A 27100-nucleotide genomic window follows, 5' to 3' on the forward strand; every position below is an offset into this window, starting at 1 on the left:
AAATAAATAATTCATGACAACACCGATTTTGATACATTGTAATACATCGCATATGTCAGCCATGCTTTGTGTATAATTCATTGTATATATCAGCCATGTTGTGTACATAATGGATTGTATGTATTAGCCATGTTGTGTATATAATAGATTGTATATATTAGCCATGTTATGTTTACAAAACATTGCATTTCAGCAGTTTATTGGCAGTTTAACTCATTGACAATCATCAAAACGCTGAGATTTATGCTCATGGTTTTCTGGCGCCATCTGTTGGTTAAGAGGCGTGATTAAAAGGCCCAAAAAATATTTTCTTATTTTTCAATCAGCAAAAATGAGACTCATTCGGTTTTCATGGAAAAAGCATGGTAATATACCAGTGTGTGAAAAATAGCACTTAAAATGGGAGTCGGTGGGGTGTGTATACTTTGTTTATATCTGCCCTAATGGCTCAATTGAGCTTTTTCAAAAATGTATGAAACTGGAAAAAGACGGGGGGAAATATATTTTTTGTTTTAATATAGTTTCTGTTGCGGGAAAAACATGACACAAACCTTCCTAATTGTTAGAAATCCCACTGTTTATATTAAACATGCTTCACTACCATGAATACCAAGAATTGATTAACGTGGAACCCAACTTAAACAAGTTGAAAAGTGTATTAGAGTGTTACTATTTAGTGGTCAATTGTACGGAATATGTACTGTACTGTGCCATCTACTAATAAAAGTATCAATCAATCAAAAAGTGATTTAGGGCTGTATAAGTAAACATTGATTGATTGATTGAAAAAAAAACAACTGACGAGAGTATGTGGCGAGTGCTGTTTTGTCCTACTAATTTTGGCGGTCCTTGAACTCACTGTAGTTTGTTTACATGTACAACTTTCTCCCTGCCACTCCTTCTTTGTCTCATTTTGTCCACCAAAGCTTTTAAGCTGTGGGTTAATACACAAAAGTGAGCTTTGTTGATGTTATCGACTCGTGTGGAGTGCTAATCAGGCATATGAAATCAAATTTAAAACATCTGTAAACTCGTACAACACTTAAAATCTTTAGCATATCTGGATTTGGAGTTCAATTATGGAATGGATTAACCAAAAAAATCAAAGAAAGCACCACATTGATTTAAGAGACTGTTCAAACTACAAGAGTTCACAAAGTACACAGAACAATAATTATGATGAACATCTTGAACCCTTTTTTTTTGAGACAAAGATTTTTTATTTAATATTTGTTTGCTTACTATGGTATATTATTTATTTAATATTTATGCATTCCCTGTTCTGTTACAGAGGACAAGGAAATTTGATTAAATTGCTATGGTATGAAAAGTCGTAGGATCAAATAAGCTCAGCTTCTTTCTACTCCTTTTCCGACGTGCAGTAATGCAACAACTGGAAATGTGTGATGCATTACATTGTATCATATGCATGTTCCAAATAAACTGAAACTGAACTGAAAACTGAACAAGTGTTTGAAAAAGTGAGATGCACATTTGCATTACTGCTTCGTCATTACAGTAAATGCCAGTTTTTTTGTTGGGATTGACAGCGTTTGGCTTCCTTTTACACTTGTATGAGCGCTTAGCATGCTAACAAACTGATGTGTTGGACATAAATGCACCTTATTGTCTGTTATTTTGTCGGGGGGGGTTTACACTTTTGTAATAGAAAATGCTGAACAAAAACACTTTATATTGTTATTTTATTATTAACCGTGTTTACTTAGCTTATTTATACACTTTCATAACCAATTAGAATGTTTAAAAAAACAATTATTTACACATATATTTAAGCATATCTGTATGTGGAATTAAATTATGGAACGGATTAACCAAAGAAATCAAACAAAGCACCAATATGATGCACTTTAAGAGACGGTTCAAACTACAAGTGTTCCCAAAGTACACAGAACATCTTGAACCCTTTTTTTTAAAATTATTGATACAAAGATTATCTATTTAATATTTGTTTGCTTACTATGGTATATTATTTATTTGTACACTGTTCTGTTACAGAGGACAAGAAATTTGGGTAAAATTGCCATGGTATGAAATCAAATAAACTCAGCTTCTTCCTCCTCCTTTTCGGACGTGCTGTAATGAACTAACTGGAACTGTGTGATGAATGACTTTGTATCGTATGCATGTTCGAAATAAACCGAAAATAAACTATATAAATAAAATAAGAAAACTATATATCATTTTTGCGGCTCCGGACAGATTTCGTTTTTGTATTACACGAAGGTCCTGAGTAGTCCTGGGGTTCAATTCTGGGCTCGGGATCTTTCTGTTTGGAGTTTGCATGTTCTACCCGTGACTGCGTGGGTTCCCTCCGGGTACTCCGGCTTCCTCCCACCTCCAAAGACATGCACCTGGGGATAGGTTGATTGGCAACACTAAAAATGGTCCCTAGTGTGTGAATGTTGTCTGTCTATCTGTGTTGGCCCTGCGATGAGGTGGAGACTTGTCCAGGGTGTACCCTGCCTTCCGCCCGATTGTAGCTGAGATAGGCGCCAGCGCCCCCCGCGACCCCGAAAGGGAATAAGCGGTAGAAAATGGATGGATGGGTGTGAATGTGAGTGTGAATGTGGGGCGGCATAGCTCGGTTGGTAGAGCGGCCGTGCCAGCAACTTGAGGGTTGCAGGTTCGATTCCCGCCTCCACCATCCTAGTCACTGCCGTTGTGTCCTTGGGCAAGACACTTTACCCACCTGCTCCCAGTGCCACCCACACTGCTTTAAATGTAACTTAGATATTGGGTTTCACTATGTAAAGCGCTTTGAGTCACTAGAGAAAAGCGCTATATAAATATAATTCACTTCACTTCACAATGTTGTCTGTCTATCTGTGTTGGCCCTGCGATGAGGTAGCGACTTGTCCAGGGTTTACCCCGCCTTCCGCCCGAATGCAGCTGAGGTGGGCTCCAGCACCCCAAGCGACCCCAAAAGGGACAAGCGGTAGAAAATGGATGGATGAATGTATGTGGAATTCAAATATGGAATGGATTAACCAAAGAAATCAAACAAAGCACCAATATGACTGAGTTTAAGAGACTATTCAAACTACAAGTGTTCACAAAGTACACAGAATAAGAATTAGGATGAACATCTTAATGCAGCTGAGATAGTCTCCAGCGACCCCCCGCCACCCAAAAAGGGACACGTGATAGAAGAAAATGGGTGGATCTTAAACCCTTTTTTAAATTATTATTATTGATACAAAGATTATCTATTTAAAGGGGAAAATTATCACAATTTCAAAAGGGTTAAAAACAATAACAACCAGTTCCCAGTGGCTTGTTGTATTTTTGGAAGTTTTTTTCAAAATTTTACCAGTCCCTGAATATCCCTAAATAAAGCTTTAAAGTGCCTTGTCTTCGCTATCTTCGAAACCACTATCCATTTCCCTGTGACGTCATACAGGGCTGCCAATACAAACAACATGGCGGTTAGCACAGCAAGATATAGCGACATTAGCTCGGATTCAGACTCGGATTTCAGCGGTTTAAGCGTTTCAACAGATTACGCATGTATTGAAACGGATGGTCGGAGTATGGAGGCAGATAGCGAAAACGAAATTGAAGAAGAAATTGAAGCTATTGAGCGAATAGCTATTGACGCTATTCGGCCATAGCGTGGGTGTACCTAATGAAGTGGCCCATAGCATGGGTGCCTTATTAGCATCGCCGGTAAAATGTGCGGACCAAACGATCAGGACTTTCCCATCTTGTGACACAGGGGCAACTTAAATCCGTCGATTGGTAAGTGTTTGTTTCGCATTAAATATGGGTATGTAGTTTCAAATGTACATACAGCTAGCGTAAATAGCATGTTAGCATCGATTAGCTGGCAGTCATGCCGTGACCAAATATGTCTGATTAGCACATAAGTCAACATCAACAAAACTCACCTTTGTGATTTCGTTGACTTAATCGTTGCAAATGCATCTGCAGGTTATCCATACATCTCTGTGCCACGTCTGTCTTAGCATCGCCGGTCAAATGTGAAGACACTTTGCTACCTTCAATGGGGGTCTGGCGGCAGATTTCTTGCCAGTGGTGCAACTTGAATCCCTCCCTGTTAGTGTTGTTCCACCCTCCGACAACAGACACACGAGGCATGATGTCTCCAAGGTTCCAAAAAATAGTCGAAAAAACGGAAAATAACAGAGCTGAGACCCGGTGTTTGTAATGTGAAAATAAAAATGGCGGGTGTATTACCTCGGTGACGTTACGTTCTGACGTCATCGCTAAAAGACCGATAAACAGAAAGGCGTTTAATTTGCCAAAATTCACCCATTTAGAGTTCGGAAATCGGTTAAAAAAATACATGGTCTTTTTTCTGCAACATCAAGGTATATATTGACGCTTACATAGGTTTGGTGATAATGTTCCCCTTTAATATTTATTTGCTTACTATGGTATATAATTTATTTATTTTTTGTTTGTTCACTTTTCTGTTACACAGAACAAGGAAATTGGAAAAAAATGCTATGGTATGAAATCAAATAAGCTTGGCTTCTTCCTACTCCTTTTCAGACGTATTGTAATGAAATAACTGGAATTGTGTGATGCAATACATTGTATCGTATGCACGTTCAAAATTAACTGAAACTGAACTATATAAATAAAATAAAAAATATATATAACATTTTTGCGGCTCCACACATTTTGTTTTTGGCTCTATCAACATTTTGGGTTGCCAAACCCTGTCCTAGTCTAACAACGATGCAATCAAAAACACTACAATTTTATTAATTAGAAAAAACTTTCAGACCTCTAACCTTCAAACCGAATAATAAGGAACAGTTTGGACCCTCGGGACGCACAAGGGTTATTATTATTATTATTATTATTATTATTATTATTATTACTTTGAGTCATACTTGCCAACCCTCCCGGAATTTCCGGGAGACTCTCGAAATTCAGCGCCTCTCCCGAAAAACTCCCGGAAGAAATTTTCTCCCGAAATTCAGCCGGAGCTGGAGGCCGCGCCCCCTCCAGCTCCATGCGGACCTGAGTGGGGACAGCCTGTTTTCACGTCCGCTTTCCAAATATATAAACAGCTTCCCTGCCCAATCACGTTACAGCATCTACAGATTTTAATAAAAAACTGCACACACAAGGAGACGAAGCAGAAGAACGAGGAAGTTACAGCCATGGCGACAGCGTCAGAGTGATTCCATGTTGTCTGTTGCCATCTCCTGGTGAATGTTGGCTATAGCGTTATAGGGTTGCATTTACATGTTAAGTGTTTTTTTTTTTTTTAGTAACCAGCAAGCACAGTACAGTTAGTATAACAACTGTGTATTTCATACATGCATACATATATATATATATATATATATATATATATATATATATATATATATATATATACATATATACATATATACATATATATATATATATATATATATATATATACATATATACATATATACATATATATATATATATATATATACATATATACATATATACATATATATATATATATATATATATATATATACATATATACATATATATATATATATATATATATATATATACAGTATATATATATACATTTATACATATATATATATATATATATATATATATATATAGGAAATACTCGAGTTGGTGAATTGCAGATGTAAATATACTCCTCCCCTCTTAACCACGCCCCCCTCACCCCTCACCTCACGAAATTGGAGGTCTCAAGGTTGGCAAGTATGCTTTGAGTCTACCTGCGTCTTGATGTGCTGATCTGGCGCCGTCACCAGGCTGGCGCAGCTGAGCCACAACATGACCACGATGGACAGGAAGAGGCAGGCCGCTAAAATCCACCGAGGAAGACCGGAACGTCTGGAAAGGAGACGAAGACTAAGGTCGGCCCCTGGTTTTGAGCACGGGATTGTGTTAAGGCGTACTCACCTGGACATGCAGCCCAGGAAGTCGTGCTCGGACGCCGCGTCTTCCGCGTGCTGCGCCTGGTGTTTGCCTCTGCTCCCTACTTTGGCTCCTCCCCTCTCGCCACGCCCCCTCACGCCTTCAAAGTAGACGAACGGGTTACCTCGCGTTATGAATAAAATACACCGGAAATGTGTCCTCACCGTGAGGCTTCTGCGTGTGGGAGTGCGCCTGGGGCCAAGGGCTGTCGGCCACGTTGGAGCGAGGAGCCTGCAGCTCTGGCAGCGAGTACTCCATCTCTGGTTGGCTCTGAGGAGGAGGAAGAAGATGGTGGCAATTAATGCAATATTAATGCTGCCACAATGACGACTCTTGCTGACCTACTGCCCTCGGTAATGGCCCCGTTCCCAAAGTATGTGGGCTCTATTGATAACCTCACTAACAACTTCAATAACGCCCTGCGCGAAACCATTGATAGTATAGCACCGCTGAAGTTAAAAAAGGCTCCAAAAAGGCGTACGCCATGGTTTACTGAAGCTAGAGCTCAGAAATTATTATGTAGAAAGCTGGAACGCAAATGGCGCACAACTAAACTTGAGGTGCACCATCAAGCATGGAGTGATGGTTTAATAACTTATAAACGCATGCTTACCTTAGCTAAAGCTAATTATTACTCAAATCTCATCCGCATTAATATAAACGATCCAAAATTTTTGTTTAGTACAGTAGCATCGCTAACCCAACAAGGGACTCCTTCCAGTAGCTCCACCCATTCGGCAGATGACTTTATGAAGTTTTTTAATAAGAAAATTGAACTTATTAGAAAGGAGATTAAAGACAATGCGTCCCAGCTACAACGGGGTTATAGTAACACAGACACGATTGTATATACGGCGGATACTTCAAATATCCAAAATAGTTTCTCTCGTTTTGATGAAATAACATTAGAAGAATTGTTACAACGTGTAAATGGAATAAAACAAACATGTTTACTTGACCCACTTCCTGGGAAACTTATCAAGGAGCTTTTTGTATTATTAGGTCCATCAGTGCTAAATATTATAAACTTATCACTTTCCTCGGGCACTGTTCCCCTAGCATTCAAAAAAGCGGTTATTCATCCTCTCCTTAAAAGACCTAACCTCGATCCTGACCTCATGGTAAACTCACCTTCCCTTTATTTCGAAAATCCTCGAAAAAATTGTTGCAGAGCAGCTAAATGAACACTTAGCGTTTAACAATCTATGTGAAACCTTTCAATCCGGTTTCAGGGCAAATCACTCCACGGAGACAGCCCTCGCAAAAATGACTAATGATCTATTGCTAACGATGGACTCTGATGCGTCATCTATGTTGCTGCTCCTCGATCTTAGCGCTGCTTTCGATACCGTCGATCATAATATTTTATTAGAGCGCATCAAAACACGAATTGGTATGTCAGACTCAGCCCTGTCTTGGTTTAACTCTTATCTTACTGATAGGATGCAGTGTGTCTCCCATAACAATGTGACCTCGGACTATGTTAAGGTAACGTGTGGAGTTCCCCAGGGTTCGGTCCTTGGCCCTGTACTCTTCAGCATCTACATGCTGCCGCTAGGTGACGTCATACGCAAATACGGTATTAGCTTTCACTGCTATGCTGATGACACCCAACTCTACATGCCCCTAAATCTGACCAACACGCCGGACTGTAGTCAGTTGGAAGCGTGTCTTAATGAAATTAAACAATGGATATCCGCTAACTTTTTGCAACTTAACGCCAAAAAAACGGAAATGCTGATTATCGGTCCTGCTAGACACCGACCTCTATTTAATAATACAACTTTAACATTTGACAACCAAATAACAAAACAAGGTGACTCGGTAAAAAATCTGGTTATTATTTTCGACCCAACTCTCTCCTTTGAGTCACATATTAAAAGCGTTACTAAAATGGCCTTCTTTCATCTCCGTAATATCGCAAAAATTTGCTCCATTTTGTCCACTAAAGACGCCGAGATCATTATCCATGCGTTTGTTACGTCTCGTCTCGATTACTGTAACGTATTATTTTCGGGTCTCCCCATGTCTAGCATTAAAAGATTACAGTTGGTACAAAATGCGGCTGCTAGACTTTTGACAAGAACAAGAAAGTTTGATCATATTACACCTGTACTGGCTCACCTGCACTGGCTTCCTGTGCACTTAAGATGTGACTTTAAGGTTTTACTACTTACGTATAAAATACTACACGGTCTAGCTCCATCCTATCTTGCCGATTGTATTGTACCATATGTCCCGGCAAGGAATCTGCGTTCAAAAGACTCCGGCTTATTAGTGATTCCTAGAGCCCCAAAAAAGTCTGCGGGCTATAGAGCGTTTTCCGTTCGGGCTCCAGTACTCTGGAATGCCCTCCCGGTAACAGTTCGAGATGTTACCTCAGTAGAAGCATTTAAGTCTCACCTTAAAACTCATCTGTATACTCTAGCCTTTCAATAGACCTCCTTTTTAGACCAGTTGATCTGCCGCTTCTTTTCTTTCTCCTATGTCCCCCCCTCCCTTGTGGAGGGGGTCCGGTCCGATAACCATGGATGAAGTACTGGCTGTCCAGAGTCGAGACCCAGGATGGACCGCTCGTCGGGACCCAGGATGGACCGCTCGCCTGTATTGATTGGGGACATCTCTACATTTCTGACCCGCCTCCGCTTGAGATGGTCTCCTGTGGACGGGACTCTCGCTGCTGTCTTGGATCCGCTTTAAACTGAACTCTCGCGGCTGTGTTGGAGCCACTATGGATTGAACTTTCACAGTATCATGTTGGACCCGCTCGACATCCATTGCTTTCGGTCCCCTAGAGGGGGGGGGGGGTTGCCCACATCTGAGGTCCTCTCCAAGGTTTTTCATAGTCAGCATTGTCACTGGCGTCCCACTGGATGTGAATTCTCCCTGCCCACTTGGTGTGAGTTTTCCTTGCCCTTTTGTGGGTTCTTCCGAGGATGTTGTAGTCGTAAGGATTTGTGCAGTCCTTTGAGACATTTGTGATTTGGGGCTATATAAATAAACATTGATTGATTGATTGAATTATTATTAACGTTTGGCGCTCCCTGCTGGTGCGAATGTGTAAATATCTACATCAGGGCCCGTCAACCTTTTCCAGGGCAAACACCCCCAAGCTATTATTGTACACCGTAATTGTGATTTGTTATGTATTGTAAATGGTAAATGGGTTACACTTGTATAACGCTTTTCTACCTTTAAGGCATACTTGCCAACCTTGAGACCTCCGATTTCGGGAGGTGGGGGGCATGGTTAAGAGGGGAGGAGTATATTTACAGCTAGATTCACCAAGTCAAGTATTTCATGTACATATATATATATATATATATATATATATATATATATATATATATATATATATATATATATATATATATATGTCCTCAGTGTTCATTTATTTACACATTTACACACACATAACACTCATCTACTCATTGTTGAGTTAAGGGTTGAATTGTCCATCCTTGTTTTTATAACCATATGCATGTACAGTAGATGGCAGTATTGTCCTGTTTAAGAGTGTCACAACATTGCTGTTTACGGCAGACGAACTGCTTTACGGTAGAGGAAAACGGACTGCTGTTGTCGTGTGTTGTTGCCGCGCTGGGAGGGCGTTAATGAAACTGCCTAACAATAAACCCACATTAGAAACCAAGAACTCGCCCTCAATCATTCTACAGTTATAACATCATTGGACAGGCATGCTGGGGGAAAGCGGATGGGAAAACAGGCTGTCGACACGTCACTCAGGTCCGCATGGAGCTGGAGGGAGCGTGGCCTCCAGCTCCGCTTGAATTTCGGGAGAAAATTTGTCCCGGGAGGTTTTCGGGAGAGGCGCTGAATTTCGTGAGTATTCCGGAAAATCCGGGATTGTTGGCAAGTATGCTTTAAGGTACTCGAAGCGCTTTGACACTATTTCCACATTCACACACTGATGGCGGGAGCTGCCATGCAAGGCCCTAACCACGACTGTGTCTCGCTCAAGGACACAACGGACGTGACTAGGTCGGTAGAAGGTGGGAATCGAACCTGGAACCCTCAGGTTGCTGGCACGGCCACTCTCCCAACTGCGCCACACTGTCTGTTGTATACATTGTACCATAATATCATATATCAGTATACAGTATATTAGAAACTATATATATATATATATCAATCAATCAATCAATCAATGTTTACTTATATAGCCCTAAATCACTAGTGTCTCAAAGGGCTGCAATATATATATATATATATATATATATATATATATATATATATATATATATATATATATATATATATATATATAAAATATAATATGTAAATATTACATATATATTATGTTTTATTTTGCTACTATGGTACATTTTTAGTCTAATTAATAATACCTTTATCCTTTCCATCCTTTGAAACTGAGCTTCTGTGTGGAACAATTTCCCTTGTGGATCAACAAAGTGTGTCTAAGTCTAACTGATAAAGCGGGAACCAACTACTTATAAGTCAAATTGTGTTTGTCATTAAATTGGGCCTAATGATTCAAAAAGGAAAAGAGCGTATAAGCTCATCACTAGATGGCAACTAGAGCACTGATCCCTAGATAACAACTACAATGTTGCTAGTTAGCGAGCTGGTAAGAAGCATGCTAAACGCTAGCTGTTAATTAGCATGCTAATCATGAATTCAAGATGTTAATCACAGAATTGTCAGGCTTGCCACTGACAGTTTGTTTGTGTTTTAGGTTTTCCTCTGTGTGTTTGGTATTTCCTGTCCTTTGTTCCTGTCAGCACTCTTATTTTGGTTCAGCTTCCTGTTTGTCTCCCTGAGTGCTTTGTTTCCCCTCAGCTGCAGCTGATTGGCACCTGGCCACACCTGGTGTTAATCAGCCCACTCCTATTTGTACCTTCTTCGTCTTCCAGTCAGTGCTGGATTATTGTTATGTCGATATCGCTCTTGTCGTTGCTACCTGTCGTATCGTGTTTTGTCAATCCAGCGTTGTGGTAAGCTTTAATTGATTGCGGTTTATAGCTTACGGCCTTTTGTTCCCTGCTTCCAAGTTTGTTTTCATATTTCATGTACGACTTCTGTTTCCTGCTCGAGACCTGCTAGCTTCCACGCTAGGCCTTTTTGTTTTTACTAGCTTCCATGCTAAGCCCCGTTAATTTTCTAGTTCCCATGCTAGCTCTTTTTGTTTGTTATCCGCCCATGTGCGCGCTTTTTGTTTGTACCCTTTGTTTGTTTTTGTCTTAGTGTTTTAAATTAAATCATGTTTTCCTGCAAAATGCCTTCCTCCTTCTCTGCATCTTGGGGTTCGTCAACAACAAACTTTGACAAGAATGGCATTGATTGATTCATTGAAACTTTTATTAGTAGATTGCACAGTACAGTACATATTCAGCACAATTGACCACTAAATGGTAACACCCGAATAAGTTTTTCAACTTGTTTAAGTCGGGGTCCACGTTAATCAATTCATGGTAAATACAAAGCTGTTTCAAGGATAACTCCTAAACCAAACATACACAATGTTTACATACGCCTGTATTATTGTATCTTTGTGAGTTCTACTTGGAACTTGTGCTTTTTTAAGGTTTGCAAACGCATATATTTGTTTTACTTCAATATGACAGTATTGTTCTTAGAATCTAAAGAAAACTTGTTTGAAGTAATAAAAAGTTGTTTCAAAGATAACCCCTAAACCAAATATGCAAGATGTTTAAATTTGCCTGTATAAATGTATCTGTGTGAGTTCTAATTTGAACATGTGCTTTTGTAAGGTTTGCAAACATAAAGATGAATATTTTTTACTTCATTGTGACAGTATTGTTCTTAGAATCTGGAGAAAACGCGTTTGAAGCAATAACATTTGTTTTCAAGGAAAACTCCTAAACCGAACATGCAATATGTTTAAATTTGCCTGCATTATTAATGTATATTTGTTAGTTCTACTTGGAACATGTGCTTTTGTAAGATTTGCAAACACCAAATTGAGTTTTACCTCAATATGACAGTATTGTTCTTAGAATCTGGAGAAAAATTGTTTGAAGCAATAAAACGTTTTTTCAAGGATTACTCCTAAACCGAACAAGCAAGATGTTTAAATATGCCTGCACTCATTGCTCTTGTGAGTTCTACTTAGAACATAAGCTTTTGTAAGGTTTGCAAACATAAAGATTTAGTTTTTACCTTATATGACAGTATTGTTCTTGGAATCTGGAGAAAACTTGTTTGAAGCAATAAAAAGTTTTTTCAAGGATAACTCTTAAACCAAACATGCAATATGTCTAAATTTGCCGGCATTAATGTATATTTGTGAGTTCTACTTGGAACATATGCGTTTGTCATGTTTGTAAGCGCAAAATTGTTATTTTTACCTCAATATAACAGTATTTTTCTTAGAATCCAGAGAAAACTTGTCTGAAGCAATAAAAAGTTGTTTCAAGCATAACTCATAAACCAAACGTGCAATATGTTAAAAATGCCTGTATTAATGTATCTTTGGGAGTTCTATTTAGAAAATGAGCTTTTGTAAAGTTTGCAAACATAAAAATTGAGTGTTTACTTCCATATGACAGTATTGTTCTTAGAATCCGGAGAAAACTTGTTTGAAGCAATAAAAAGTTGTTACAAGCATAACTCCGAAACCAAACATGCAAGATGTTTAAATGTTCCTGTATTATTGTATATTTGGGAGTTCTACTTAGAAAATGTGCTTTTGTAAGGTTTGCAAATGTAAAAATAGAATTTTTACCTCAATATGATGGTATCGTTCTTACAATCCGGAGAAAACTTGTTTGAAGCAATAAAAAGTTGTTACAAGCATAACTTCGAAACCAAACATGCAAGATGCTTAAATGTGCCTGTATTAATGTATATTTGTGACTTCTACTTGAAGCATGTGCTTTTGTAAGGTTTGCAAATGAAAATTTAGTTTTTACCTCAATATAAGACTATTGTTCTTAGAATCCGGAGAAAACTTGTTTAAAGCAATACAAAGTTGTTTCAAGGATAACTTCTAAACCAAACATGCAAGATGTTTAAATGTTCCTGTATTATTGTATCATTGTGAGTTCTACTTGGAACATGTACTTTTGTAAGGTTTGCAAATGTAAAAATATAATTTTTACCTCAATATGATAGTATCGTTCATAGAATCCAGATAAAAAACTTGTTTGAAGCAATGAAAAGTTGTTTCAAGCATAACTCCTAAACAAAAACAAGCAAGATGTTTAAATATGCCTGTATTAATGTATATTTGGGAGTTCTACTTAGAACATGTGCTTTTGTAAGGCTTGCAAACATAAAATATTTAGTTTTTACCTCAATATGACAGTATTGTTCTTAGAATCTGGAGAAAACACGTTTTAAGCGATAACCTTTTTTTTCCCAGATAACTCCTAAACCGAACATGCAACATGTTAATGTATATTCTATAGTTCTATTTGGAACATGTGCTTTTGTAAGATTTGCAAACGACAAATTGAGTTTTAGCACAATATAACAGTTTTGTTCTTAAAATCTGGAGAAAACTTGTTTGAAGCAATAAAACGTTGTTTCAAGAATAACTCTTAAACCAAACATGCACGATGTTTAAATATGCCTGCATTAATGTATATTTATTATTGTATCTATATAAAACGTGCTTTTGTAAGATTTACAGATACAAGAATTGAGTTTTTATTTCAATATGACATTATAGTTCTTAGAATCCGGAAGAAAAAAAAAACGTGTTTAAAGCAATAAAAAATAGTTTCAAGGATAACTCCTAACCCAAACATGCAAGATGTTTAAATGTGCCTATATAAATGTATCTTTGTGAGTTCTACTTTGAAGATATGCTATTCTAACGTTTGCAAGTGCAAAAATAAAATTTTTACCTCAATATGACAGTATTGTTCTAAGAATCAAGAGAAAACTTGTTTGAAGCAATAAAAAGTTGTTTCAAGCATAACTCCTAAATCAAACAAGCCATATTGTCATGATCCGCTGCCTGGATCAAGACATATTTGGGTTTTGTTCCGTTTTTGTATCACATCTTGTTAGTGTTTGACTTCCTTAGTTACTGTTTGTTTGGTTGCCATAGTCACGCATGAGTTCCACCTGCTTCTTGTTTCCGGACTCACACCTGTTTTTAATTACTCTCCTTATTTAAGCTTGCCTTTTCAGTTGAGTCGTCCTCGCTTCCTAGTTTCTGTTCTATGCAACAGGTGACGACGCTGATTCCCGACTGTGGTAAAACTATCTTTGTCCTTGCTAGCCTCCGCACTAATCCTTTGGTTGTTCTCTAGCTCACATGCTAGCACTTTTAGTTCTTTCTAGCTCCCATGCTAGTTCTGTTCGTTTTGCCTTTTGTGCCTAGTACCACTTTTTCTGTTCTTAGTCTGTTTTTTAGTATAAATAAATCATCATTTCTTACCTTTACGCTGTGTCCAAGTCCGACTGCAAAATTGAGAGAATGAACCCGCACCACAATGCCAGCGAACCGTCACAAATATGTCTAAATGTGCCAGAATTAATGAATATTTGTTAGTTCTACTTGGAACATGTGCTTTTGAAAAGTTTGCAAAGAAAAAGTTGAGATTTTACCTTTAACTTTATGTTACATACTTGTCAGAGGTATGTGTTGTTGACGAACCCCAAAATGCAGAGACGGAGGCAGGCATAGAATATGAAGACATTATTTAATATAAATAATAGAACAAGAACAAACAAAAAGCAAGCACGTGGGCGGAATAACAAACTAAGGGAGCTAGCACTGGAATCTAGAAAACAAAAAGGAACTTTAGCATGGAAGCTAGAGGATAGCAAACAGAAAAACTGGAATTAACTAATGGCTAACAGAAACAGCTTACCACTACGAAAACCAGGACAAAATGTAGCATGACAGGTAGTAGCTGTAACCAAACGACACGACAGGTAGCACGACAAGAGTGATATGTGGCAACGACAATACAAGTCCGAATGACAATACAATGATCCAGCAACTGACACAAGACAAAGCAAGTACAAATAGGAGCCGGCTGATTGGCAAGAGGTTTGGCCAGGTGCCAATCAGCCGCAGCTGAGGAGGAACACAGCACTGAGGGAACAAGACAGGAAGCTGACAAAATAAGAGCACTAGACAGTAACTAAAGACAGGAGACACTGAACACAGAGGAAACAGACAAATGCAGAGGAAAAAACTAAAACATAGACAAACTGTCAGGGGAAAGCCTGACAATACTGTACGTTTTGAAACCTTTTATGACAAATATACACAACTAAATGTAGACTTTGTGCATTATTTTGGCTTTGTTGTGTTTATTTCTGACAAGGCGGCAGTTGAAACTAGTATTATTAGATTGCACAGTACAGTACATATTCCGTACAATTGACCACTAAATGGTAACACCCCAATAAGATTTTTAAACTTAATCAATTACTTAATAAATGACCAAGACGAGTTGATCTACCTCATATATAAATATACATACACACATATCATATATATATATATATACATACATACATACATAAACATATATACAGTATATCATTTATATTTTTTACCGTTTTTGTTGACATGTTAAAGGTGTTTTAATGAATATACATGCATGTTTAACATATAGATTCCTATCTTTCATGAAGACAAGAATTGAAGTTGGTGTATTACCTGATTCTGTTGACTTGTATTGATTGGAATTAGACAGTATAGTGCTGATAATGTCCACATTTTCAAATGGAGGAGAAAAAAAGTTCCTCTTTTCTGTCTAATACCACATGAAAGTCGTTGGTTTTTGGCATCTTATTTGTCCAGCTTCCATATTCGTTTTTATACACTTTACAAGAAATACATTGGCGGCAAACTCCGTAGCTTGCTAGCTTGTTTGCGCTGGCTTTCGGAGACTCTTATTTTGTTAGCGCAGACGCGATGGAGCGGCGCTTTTATTGTGAAGACAGGAACTGTGCGATCAGTCTTTAGGCTTTTGACGGGAAGTACGGTTGAAATAAAAAGTGTCTTTTTTCCTTTACACTTTTGATTGATTGATTGAAACTTTTATTAGTAGATTGCACAGTACAGTACATATTCCGTACAATTGACCACTAAATGGTAACACCCGAATAAGTTTTTCAACCTTTTTAGGTCGGATTCGATGTGTGACGGTCACGTGACCGCCTGGTTTTGTTTGATTGGTCCAACGTCACCAGTGACTGCATGTGATTGGTGAAACGCAGGCATGCGTATTTCCTACTTTGAATGAGTGTCTGACAAAAACAAAACAAACAAAGGGTGCATTAACAGATCGATAAAAAAAAAGTAGCGGGTACCGAGCTGATTGTAGATAAATGGAGCGGAGTAAAAGTAGCGTTTGTTCTCTATAAATATACTCAAGTAAAAGTATGTTGCATAAAAACTACTCTTAGAAGTACAATTTATCCCAAAAATGACTCAAGTAGATGTAACGGAGTAAATGTAGCGCGTTACTACCCACCTCTGGTTGTCACCAATAACCGGCGAAAAGGAGCAATTGTGCACAAAGTAAAGTTAAAGTACCAATGATTGTCACACACACTAGGTGTGGCGAAATTTGTCCTCTGCATTTGACCCATCCCCTTGTTCACCCCCCGGGAATCATTTGTGGTGATTTAAACCCCAATTCCAACCCTTGATGCTGAGTGCCAAGCAGGGAGGCAATGGGTCCCATTTTTATATAGTCTTTGGTATGACTCGGCCGGGGATTGAACTCCCAACATACCGATCTTAGGGCGGACACTTTAACCACTAGGCCACTGAGTAGGTATAAAGTACAAGTATAAAACACCACTCAGTCAAAAGCCCACCTCATTTGAGCATGCTGGGACAATACCGTGCTCACTATTTATCCAACATAACTCCAGCTCGCCTGCGCTGGAGCCTGACTTCCTCCGATCTGCTCGGGCCTGCGCGTCACCGCCAGAGAAAGCAAACATCCATCAAGCAGTCCCAATCAAAACAAATCTGCAGCGTCTTTATTGGAGGACGCCGCATCTCACCATATCATTACAGTCCTGAGGTGTGCACGAATGCTGTCCCTTGCCCACACGCTCCTTTCATTTCGCTGCCTTGCACATTCTCCAAAGGGGAGACCAGGGATGCAGAGGCCAGTTTGCCAGGCTGCGGTTGGGCAAGACTGACCCGATTTTAGGTGGTTCACCTACTTTGAGAATAAGAAGGAACTCCTGAGAGCAGGCTGGCCTGCCAAAGGTCTTCATTTTGGTGTGCATAATATCTAGTGCAGTAGATTATTTGGCCAAAGGACGAAGAAAATAAAGGATTTCACAGCGGATGACTTTTTCGAGCCGTGCGACTACGAAAATAACATTTTTGCGAGCGGTGATTTATTTTTGAGGAAACGTGGCGTTCGAACTGCGACCTCGTTAAACCTCAAGTTCTGACAAAGTCTGAAAGTAAGTTTGTGTGAGCTAAGCAGGCTAAACCTGCAAAAAAAAAAAAAAAGCTGTAATTATTTAATCATCAACTTAAAGGCCTATTGAAATGAGATTTTCTTATTTAAACAGGGATAGCAGGTCCATTCTGTGAGTCATACTTGATCATTTTGCGATATTGCCATATTTTTGCTGAAAGGATTTAGTAGAGAACATCCACGATAAAGTTCGCAACTTTTGGTCGCTAATAAAAAAGCCTTGCCTTTACCGGAAGTAGCAGACGATGTGCGGGTGACGTCACGGGTTGTAGGGCTCTTCTCATCCTCACATTGTTTACAATCATAGCCACCAGCTGCGAGAGCGATTCGGACCGAGAAAGCAACGATTTCCTCATTAATTTGAATCGAGGATGAAAGATTCGTGGTTGAGGAAAGTTAGAGTGAAGCACTAAATAAATAAAAGAATAAATTAAAAAAGGCGACGGCAGTGGGAGCGATTCAGATGTTATTAGACACATTTACTAGTATAATTCTGGAAAATCCCTTATCTACTTATTGTGTTACTTGTTACGCCGGTTCGGCATTGTGATGCCGGGTTCGATTCCCTCGAGGATGCGTCAAGTGAACACAGCAAAGGTAAGAATATAAACAATTTATTTAACGAAAATGATCTATGAAACAAAACACTGGTGCTAATAAAAAGGCAAACCAAAGACGCAAGCAGAAAGGCTAGGATATACAACAATGAGAAATAAACTGGCACGTAGGCACATAAAACAGTAAAACAAAAACTTCAACATGAGAACTGGAATGAACAATGAATGGCTAGCGTGAAAAGCTTAGCGAGAATATACATACTTGAGAGTATTGCAGGCGTAACTTGCTGCGTGAAAAGCAAATCATGAACCCAGGCTGAACAAACAAAAGAGGACGGCTTATAAAGTGACGGTGATTATCTGTAGCAGGTGTGCGGGGCGTGAGCATCAGGTGAACTGATGTGTAACCATAGTGATGGACAAAAACAGGAAATGAACGGGTCGGACTGAGAATGAAAAAACAAACGTGAAGATCTATGCAGCAGATCGCAACATTACTAGTGTTTTATTGAGATTATAAGGTTGTACCTGTACAACCTGAAAGTCGGTGGGGTGAGGCCACAGGTGTGGTGACCGGCAATGTCTCCGAGGGAAACCATGTTTCTCGATGAGGCGAAGGCAGCCGGGCTGAGATTTTTTTTTTTCCCCCTCCTCCGCGGTGGAAGCATCCAACGGTTGGTGGGAGGAAGCAAGAGAGTCCGCAGCTGCAGGAGGAACGACGCAAGCTCTCCGCTTATGACTACGGTAATAGCCGACTTATTACCACCATTTTCTCACCGCAACCTGCCGGTTGACATGTGGTAGGGAACCATGTTCGCTTGACCGCTCTGTTCCATAGTAAAGCTTCACTGTCATCTTTCGGGAATGTAAACAAGGAAACACCGGCTGTGTTTGTGTTGCTAAAGGCGGCCGCAATACACCGCTTCCCACCTACATCTTTCTTCTTTGACGTCTCCATTATGAATTGAACAAATTGCAAAAGATTCAGCAACACAGATGTCCATAATACTGTGGAATTATGCGATGAAAAGAGACGACTCATAGCCTCGAACAGTGCTGGACTAAAATGTCCGCTACAATGCATGACGTCACGCGCACGCCTCATCATACGGCGACGTTTTAGCATGATACTTCCGCGCAAAATTTAAAATTGCAATTTAGTAAACTAACCCGGCCGTATTGGCATGTGTTGCAATGTTAATATTTCATCATTGATATATAAACTATCAGACTGCGTGGTCGGTAGTAGTGGGTTTCAGTAGGCCTTTAATAGGCTTGTAATAACAGTGGTAGAGGCTATCTCGTTACCATGGCAACCCCTCATCACCTGATATAGTGATTCCTCACGATTGCTCGCCCGTGAACGCGCAAAGTAAACATACCGCTTGATTCAAGCAATCACTTTCCTTGCCAGCTTTTAATGACCACCTGCACCTTGGTGAATAAAAACGAACAGGAGGACTCAAAGTAATCCACAAAAGGCCCATGAGCACACGTACACACATGTAATGTATTCGTGTCATGTAAACAACGGGGTCGATCCTCCAGCCAGTTGCTGATAATAACCACCACCTTGTACAACAGAAATAAATTACAAGACTTAAAATAATCCATAAAGTAAAAACACATGAGCAAACTTACACACGTGTCGTGCTGTCTGATTATGTCATACAATTAAAAGAATCACCGCCAGTTGATAATGATAATAACCGCTTTGTAAAACAGAAACAAACATGAAAGCTCAAAAAATCCACAAAGTAAAAGCACATGAGCAGACGTACACGTGAAACTTAATTGTGTCATATAATTAATTTAATCGCGCCACCTGCCAGTTGCTAATGATAACCACCATCTTGTATAACAAAAATGAATATAAAGAATCAAAATACTGTACAAAGTAAAATCCCATGAGCACAACTTAATTGTGTCATATAATTAACGCAATCGCTCCTTCCACCAGTTGCTAATGATAACCATCACCTTTTATAACAGAAATAAACATGAAGAATAAAAATAATTCACAAACTAAATACATATGAGCACATATACATACGTGCTATTTAATTGTGTCCTATACTTAACGCAAATGCTCCTCCTGCCAGTTGCTAATGACAACCACCACCTTATATAACAGAAATAAACACAAAGACTCAAAATAATTCACAAAGTAAAAGCCCATAGCACACACACACACCAATGTGCAATGTATATGTGTCATGTAATCAACGCGACCATTCCTTCCACCAGTTGTTAATGATTACCGTCACCTTAGGTATAACAGAAATAAAAACAAAGACTCAAAAATAATCCGCAAAGTAAAAGCCCATGAGCACACATACACGTGCAATTGAATTGTTTTAGATAACTGACTTGATCGTTCTTCCCGCCAGTTGATAATGATAACCACCACTTTGAAAAATTCATATCAACAGGAAGACTCAAAATAATCCACAAAGTATAAGCCCATGAGTAAACATACACATGTGCAATTTAACTTTGTTGGACAACTAACGTGATCGCTTCTCCCGCCAGTTGATAATGATAACCACCACTTTGTAAAATAAAAGTTAACAAGAAGACTCAAAACAAAGTAAACCCAGGCTACCGTCAACCTGACATGAGCACAACATAGATGAATCATGTAAATAATGGTTTTCCTTTAGCCAGTTATTAATGATAACCCCCGCTTTGCACAATAGAAATAAAGAAAACACTTTAAATAAATTGCAGTACGTCCGTACTTGCCAACCTTCCCGGATTTTCCTGGAGACTCCCGAAATTCAGCGCCTCTAACCCAAAACCTCCCGGAAGAAATTTTCTCACGAAAATCTCCCGAAATTCAGCCGGAGCTGGAGGCCACGCCCCCTCCCGCTCCATGCGGACCTGAGTGGGGACAGCCTGTCTTGCCTGCCCAATCACGTTACAACATCTACGGATTTGAATAAAAAACTGCACACACAAAGAGGCGACGCCGTCAGAGTGATTCCATGTTGTCTGTTGCCATCTCCTGGTGAATGTTGGCTATAGCGTTATGGGGTTGCTTTTTGATTGGCCAACGATTTACATGTTAAGTGTTGTTTTTGTTTTTTTTGTAACCAGCAAGCACAGTACAGTTAGTAGAACAACTTTGTTTTTATTACTGTGTATTTGATAGGTGCCGTCTGAAATTGAACTATTTCTTTTATTTATATATATAATAAAATAAATATATATATATAGCTAGAATTCACTGAAAGTCAAGTATTTCATACACACACATATATATAAATATATAAGAAATATATAAATGAAATACTCGAGTTGGTGAATTGTGGATGTAAATATACTCCTCCCCTCTTAACCACGCCCCTGCCCCAACCACGCCCCCAACCCCCCCACCCAAAATCGGAGGTCTCAAGGTTGGCAAGTATAAGTACGTCTTTCAAAACATCTTTACTCCATTTTGAAAGGGTTTAACTTCTTTCTACACTTGCGCCAAACAAACCTTACCTGAAATACGACAACCTTGCCGTCGTCCGCCTGCAGGTAGAAGGTCCACGTGGAGGAGATGAAGCTCTGGGCGGAGCTGACTATGTCGTTGCACCAGCTGGACACGGCCTCCATCACGGAGGGCGGCTTGGGGCGCAGAGTCATGGCCTTCAGCTGCGGTGCAAACAGAACTTTGTGAGCGTGTTGGCATGTTTCAGCGTCCAAGATTCTCCTTCACCTTCCTCCTCTTGATCTCGGGCTCGGAGGGCTGGCTGGAGCAGCCGGTGCTGCAGGCCTCCTGCTCTAGAAGTTTGACGTACGCCTCCTGGCAGGCTGCGGAGGCACAGATGGAACGTGAGAAAGGAGAAGAAGACTCGAAGAGGAATAAAGTTATTATGTTCCCTCCGGACACACACCTCCCTGACACTCGTCCTTGCTGGTGTTGAAGCCAGCGTTGCCATTGACAAACTGGCAGATGGAGTAAAGGCGACAGCCGCGGTGGCAGGCGTTCATTATGGAGTCCTAGAAGAAGACCATACTTGTATAGTCACATAATATTACAGCAATAGTAATAATAACATTTTAATAGCACCTTTCAAAGCAACCGCAAACAGGAAAAGTCAAAATATCAAGCATTAGAGGAGAATTTTAATATATATGTGTTTAAATGGAAATAAAGATTTAAAAAATAAAAATACAAAAAAATAACTATAAAATATTTAAATGATTTTAAAATATAGTACATAAAACAGTACTAGAAGAGACTACACGTTTTCACATAAATTAATAATAATACAAATAATAATACGATATATTTAAAAAAAATAAAGCATCAAGTACCAGAGGCAAAATTATTACAATTAAAAATACACATTCAAAAAATGCCAATGTAAAAAGATCAACTACCAGGACCAAATAATAAAATATTTATATGTCAAAACGTGGAAATAAAGATATTTTTTTGAAATATAAAAAATGTAAATACAATAAAATATTTAAATAATTCAAAAATATAGTACATAAAACAGTAATAGAAGAGACTATACTTAGTCACATACAATAATAATAATACAAGTAATAATACTATATAGGTTAAAAATAAAGTATCAAGTACCAGAAGCAAAATGATCAAAATAAAAAATACTAATTCTACAAATGTCAATGTAAGAAGATCAAGGACCAGGACCAAATAATAAAATATTTATATGTTAAAACATGGAAATAAAGATGTTTTTTTTTTTCAAATACAAAACAATTAAAACAAATTATCTAAATAATCTAAAAATATAGTACATAAAAATATTACTAGAAGAGACAATACTTAGTCACATAAAATAATAATAATACAAATAATAATATGATTAGGTTAAAATAAAGTATCAAGAACTAGAAGCAAAATGATAAAAATAAAAAATACTAATTCTAAAAATGCCAATGTAAAAATATCAAGTACCACGACCAAATAATAAAATATGTATATGTTAAAACATGGAAATAAAGATTTAAAAAAATAAATAAATAAAATACAATACAATATTAAAACATTTCTGAAATATAGTGCATAAAAACAGTACTAAAAGAGACTATAGTCACATATAATAATATTAATACAAAAAAATAATACGATATAGGTTAAAAAATAAAGTATCAAGTACCAGAGGCAAAATGATAAAAAATAAAAAATACTGAATCTAAAAATGACAATGTAAAAAGATCAAGTACCAGGACCAAATAATACGATATTTATGTTAAAACATGGGAATAAAGATTTTTTTTAAATAAAAAAAATTACAATAAAATATTTTATTAATTTAAACATTCTGTACATAAAACAGTACTAAAAGAGACTATACATAATAATAATACTATATAAGTATTGAGTACCAAAGGCAAAATTATAAAAATTAAAAATACAAATTCTAATAATGCCAATGTAAAAAGATCAAGTACCAGGACCAAATAACAAACTATTTATATGTTAAAACATGGAAATAAAGATATATATTTTTTAATACAAAAAAATTAAATACGATAAAATATTTAAATAATTTAAAAATATAGTACATAAAAACAGTACTTGAAGGGACTATACTTAGTCACATAAAACAATAATAATAATACTATATAGGTTAAAAAAAATAAAGTATCAAGTACCAAAGGCAAAATTATAAAAATAAAAAATACAAATTCTAAAAATGCCAATGTAAAAAGATCAGGTACCAGGACTAAATAATTACATTTTTATATGTTAAAATAAGGAAATTAAGATTTTAGGAAAAAAAATAATAAATAAAATACAATAAAATATTAAATAATTTCAAAATGTAGTACATAAAAACAGTGCTAGAAGAGACTAAACTTAGTCAAATATGAAACTAATAATACAAATAATATTCCTATACCTGTAATAGGTTAAAAAAAATAAAGCATCAAGGACCAGAGGCAAAGTGATAAAAATAAAAAATACTAATTCTAAAAATGCCAATGTAAAAAGATCAAGTACCAGGACCACATAATGTTAAAACATGGTAATAAAGATTTTTTTTTTAATCCAAAATGTTTTCAGATAAAATACAATAAAATGTTTAAATAATTTAAAAATATAGTACATAAAAACATTACTAGAAGAGACTATACTTAAACACATAAAATAATGATAATACAAATAATAGTCCTAAATGGGTTAAAAAGATCAAGTATCAAGTACCAAAATTATATATATATATATATATATATATATATATATATATATATATACATACATTTTCTACCGCTTGTCCCTTTTGGGGTCGGGGGGGGGGGGGGGGTAGGCTGCACTATATATATATATATATATATATATACATATATATATATATTCTGAATGTGATGTCACGTTATCCACGGGAAAATGCATTTTTAGACAATATGATTTACCTGAGCGAGAGTAACAAGTGGTAGCAAATGGATTAGAAAGGACAGCTTAAAAATAACAATTAAAATAAATATACAATTATTATATGTTTATTTTATATATCATATTATATATTGTTAGCTCCCGCGGGCCGGATTTTGGACGCTGGCTGCGCCGTAGTTTGGGGACCCCAGGTGTAAATAGACAACTTTTGTTCATGCGGCAATGCCAAATCAGACAAAACACAGCGCCCTCCGGTGGCCAACACTAGTAATACAGCCAGCCTCATAACAGCCTTGTCATCACCTCCGACGCCGTCGCCGCCGCTGCTGCATTTCGCTGTTTCCTCCCAAGCAAGCTTCTGAATAACTCCCGCATGAACACCACCAACATACATGAGTCGGTTGTATTTGTGTTGTGTTGTCTGCCTTCATTGTCCCGCTGCAGGGTGCATGGAGGGCCACACCTGAGGGCCGAATTTAAGGGGAGGAAAAAACAAAAAAAAACAAAAAAAACCTTTGTTTGCAGCAATGATACACACCGCAGTGTTAGCGTTGCATTTCTCCTAGAAATCAAGAACATTGTGACAAATTGATGCACGCCTGACCTTGCATATCTTAATTATACACTCATTCACGGAAAGGATGCATGTAATTAAAGGCTCCATTTCTGGCCTTCATGGTGTGCAGAAGCGCCCATCAGGGTGCAGCAAAACAATATAAGAGCGCATAAAAACACACAGGAAAAGGCATATATATATACATACATATAAATGCATCAGACTTACTTTAGCGGGGCTTCTGTTCCTGATGACGAGCTGACATTGCTTCTTGCAGTAGCTGATGTCGCCCAGCTGGCTGTCGAAGACTTCCACCGAGGACGCGGCAGCGGCGAGCCCCGCCAGGAGCACCGAGAGCAGGGCCGAGGAGCCGAGCATGCTGGGGGCCGGAGCAGAGAGCCTTGCGGACGGACTGGAGCGGCGAAGAGAGGCGGTCGAGGAGGAGGAGGAGGAGGAGGAAGATGTTTCTGCTGGCTGCCTGTGGGCTCGTGCACGCGTCACACGCATCATCATCATCATCATCATCACCAAGCACATATTGACCCCCCCCCCTACCCCCCCTATCCTCCTCCATAACACCCTGCAAACTGCAGTGCATAATCTGGCATCCATGGAAAGTGAGCATGAAGGCAGATGACCCATTTGTTGCAGCAAAGACCACCACAATGTTCCTCCTCTGACATCTTTCGCATACCCAGCTGCCTCTACTTCAAAACCAAATTTGGGGCTACACTGTAAAAAGAAATAAAAATAAAATTTTTATGGTTAATTTACTGTAAATTTCTACTGTAATTTTTCTAAATAGGTTATAAAACTGTGGAATTGAAGACACTATCTGTAAATAAACAAACCGGCTGTTATTTTAAGTAATATACCAGTAATGACAAACTATGTCAGGGGTGCCCATTACGTCGACCGCGAGCTACCAGTCGACCGCGGGGGCTGTGTCAGTCGATCTCCAGCCAGGCTTTTAAAAAAAATAGACCTAAAAATTAGTGATCATCAATCTTCACCAAGACGTCACTTAAATGACATTCACGGTACCGGAGGGTCTTGCGAGATGACGCTGGCTGCTGCGAGATCATTATTATTAAAATATGACCGAGAGGAAGGCGAGAAACACTTTTTATTTCAACAGACTCTCGTGCCGTACCTTCCGTCAAAACTCTAAAGGCCGACTGCACATTTCCTATCTTCACAATAAAAGCCCTGCTTCATGCTGCCTGCGCTAACTAAATACAGAGTCTCGGAAAACTGGCTTGCACAAGCGATCCCTCAGAAAGCTGGCGTGCACATCACTTGTGCACGCCAGCTTTCCGAGACTCTTATTTTGTTAGCGCAGGCAGCATGAAGCAGGGCTTTTATTGTGAAGATAGGAAATGTGCAGTCGGCCTTTAGAGTTTTGACGGAAGGGACGGCGCGAAAGTCTGTTGAAATAAAAAGTGTTTCTCGCCTTCCTCTCTGTCATTTTTTCATAATAATGAACTGGCAGCAGCCAGCGTCATCTCACAAGACCCTCGGGTGCCGTGAATGTCAATCAAGCAAGCTACGGAATTTGCCGCCAATGTTTTTCTTGTAAAGTGTATGGAAGCTGGAGGAATTAAATGCCAAAAAACCAACCACTTTCATGTGGTATTGTACAGAAAGGACAACTTTTTTTCTCCTCCATTTGAAAATGTGGGCGTTATCATCATTACTGTCTGATTCCAATCAATGCAAGTCATCAGAATCAGGTAATACACCAACTTATATTCTTGTCTTTGTGAAAGAAAGACATCTATATGTGTTACACATGCTTGTATTATCATTAAACACATGTAACTTGTTTACAAAAATGTCTCTTTCATAAATAAATAAATATAAATGATATATATAAATGAGGTAGATCCCCTCGAGTTGGTCAATTGAAAAGTAGCTCGCCTGCAGAAAAAGTGTGGGCACCCCTGAACTATGTATATTTCTTTTTTTTTTTTTTTTTACAAAAAAATACCAAATTATTTGGGCTTCACGGTGGCAGAGGGGTTAGTGCCTCACAATACGAAGGTCCTGCAGTCCTGGGTTCAAATCCAGGCTCGGGATCTTTCTGTGTGGAGTTTGCATGTTCTCCCCGTGAATGCGTGGGTTCCCTCCGGGTACTCCGGCTTCCTCCCACTTCCAAAGACATGCACCTGGGGATAGGTTGATTGGCAACACTAAATTGGCCCTAGTGTGTGAATGTGAGTGTGAATGTTGTCTGTCTGTCTGTGTCCGCCCTGTGATGAGGTGGCGA

At 38.4% G+C, this 27100-nt stretch overlaps 1 protein-coding gene across 1 annotated transcript in view; it reads right to left on the reverse strand.

Moving 5' to 3' along the window:
• Positions 1-25366, reverse strand: part of tmem59l (transmembrane protein 59-like) — a 30658-nt gene extending 5292 nt beyond the window's left edge. Inside the window, exons 1-7 of the mRNA XM_061887763.1 lie at positions 25060-25366; positions 21796-21901; positions 21618-21712; positions 21401-21553; positions 6099-6204; positions 5920-6034; positions 5733-5850 (exon numbers count right to left, since the gene is read on the reverse strand). Coding sequence (XP_061743747.1) covers positions 5733-5850; positions 5920-6034; positions 6099-6204; positions 21401-21553; positions 21618-21712; positions 21796-21901; positions 25060-25356 — 990 coding nt within the window. The 5' untranslated portion in view covers positions 25357-25366. The remainder of the gene's footprint in view (positions 1-5732; positions 5851-5919; positions 6035-6098; positions 6205-21400; positions 21554-21617; positions 21713-21795; positions 21902-25059) is intronic.
• Positions 25367-27100: the final 1734 nt, after the last annotated feature.

This window comes from Nerophis ophidion, linkage group LG26, assembly GCF_033978795.1.
Source record: "Nerophis ophidion isolate RoL-2023_Sa linkage group LG26, RoL_Noph_v1.0, whole genome shotgun sequence".
In the NCBI taxonomy this organism is placed as follows: domain Eukaryota; kingdom Metazoa; phylum Chordata; class Actinopteri; order Syngnathiformes; family Syngnathidae; genus Nerophis; species Nerophis ophidion.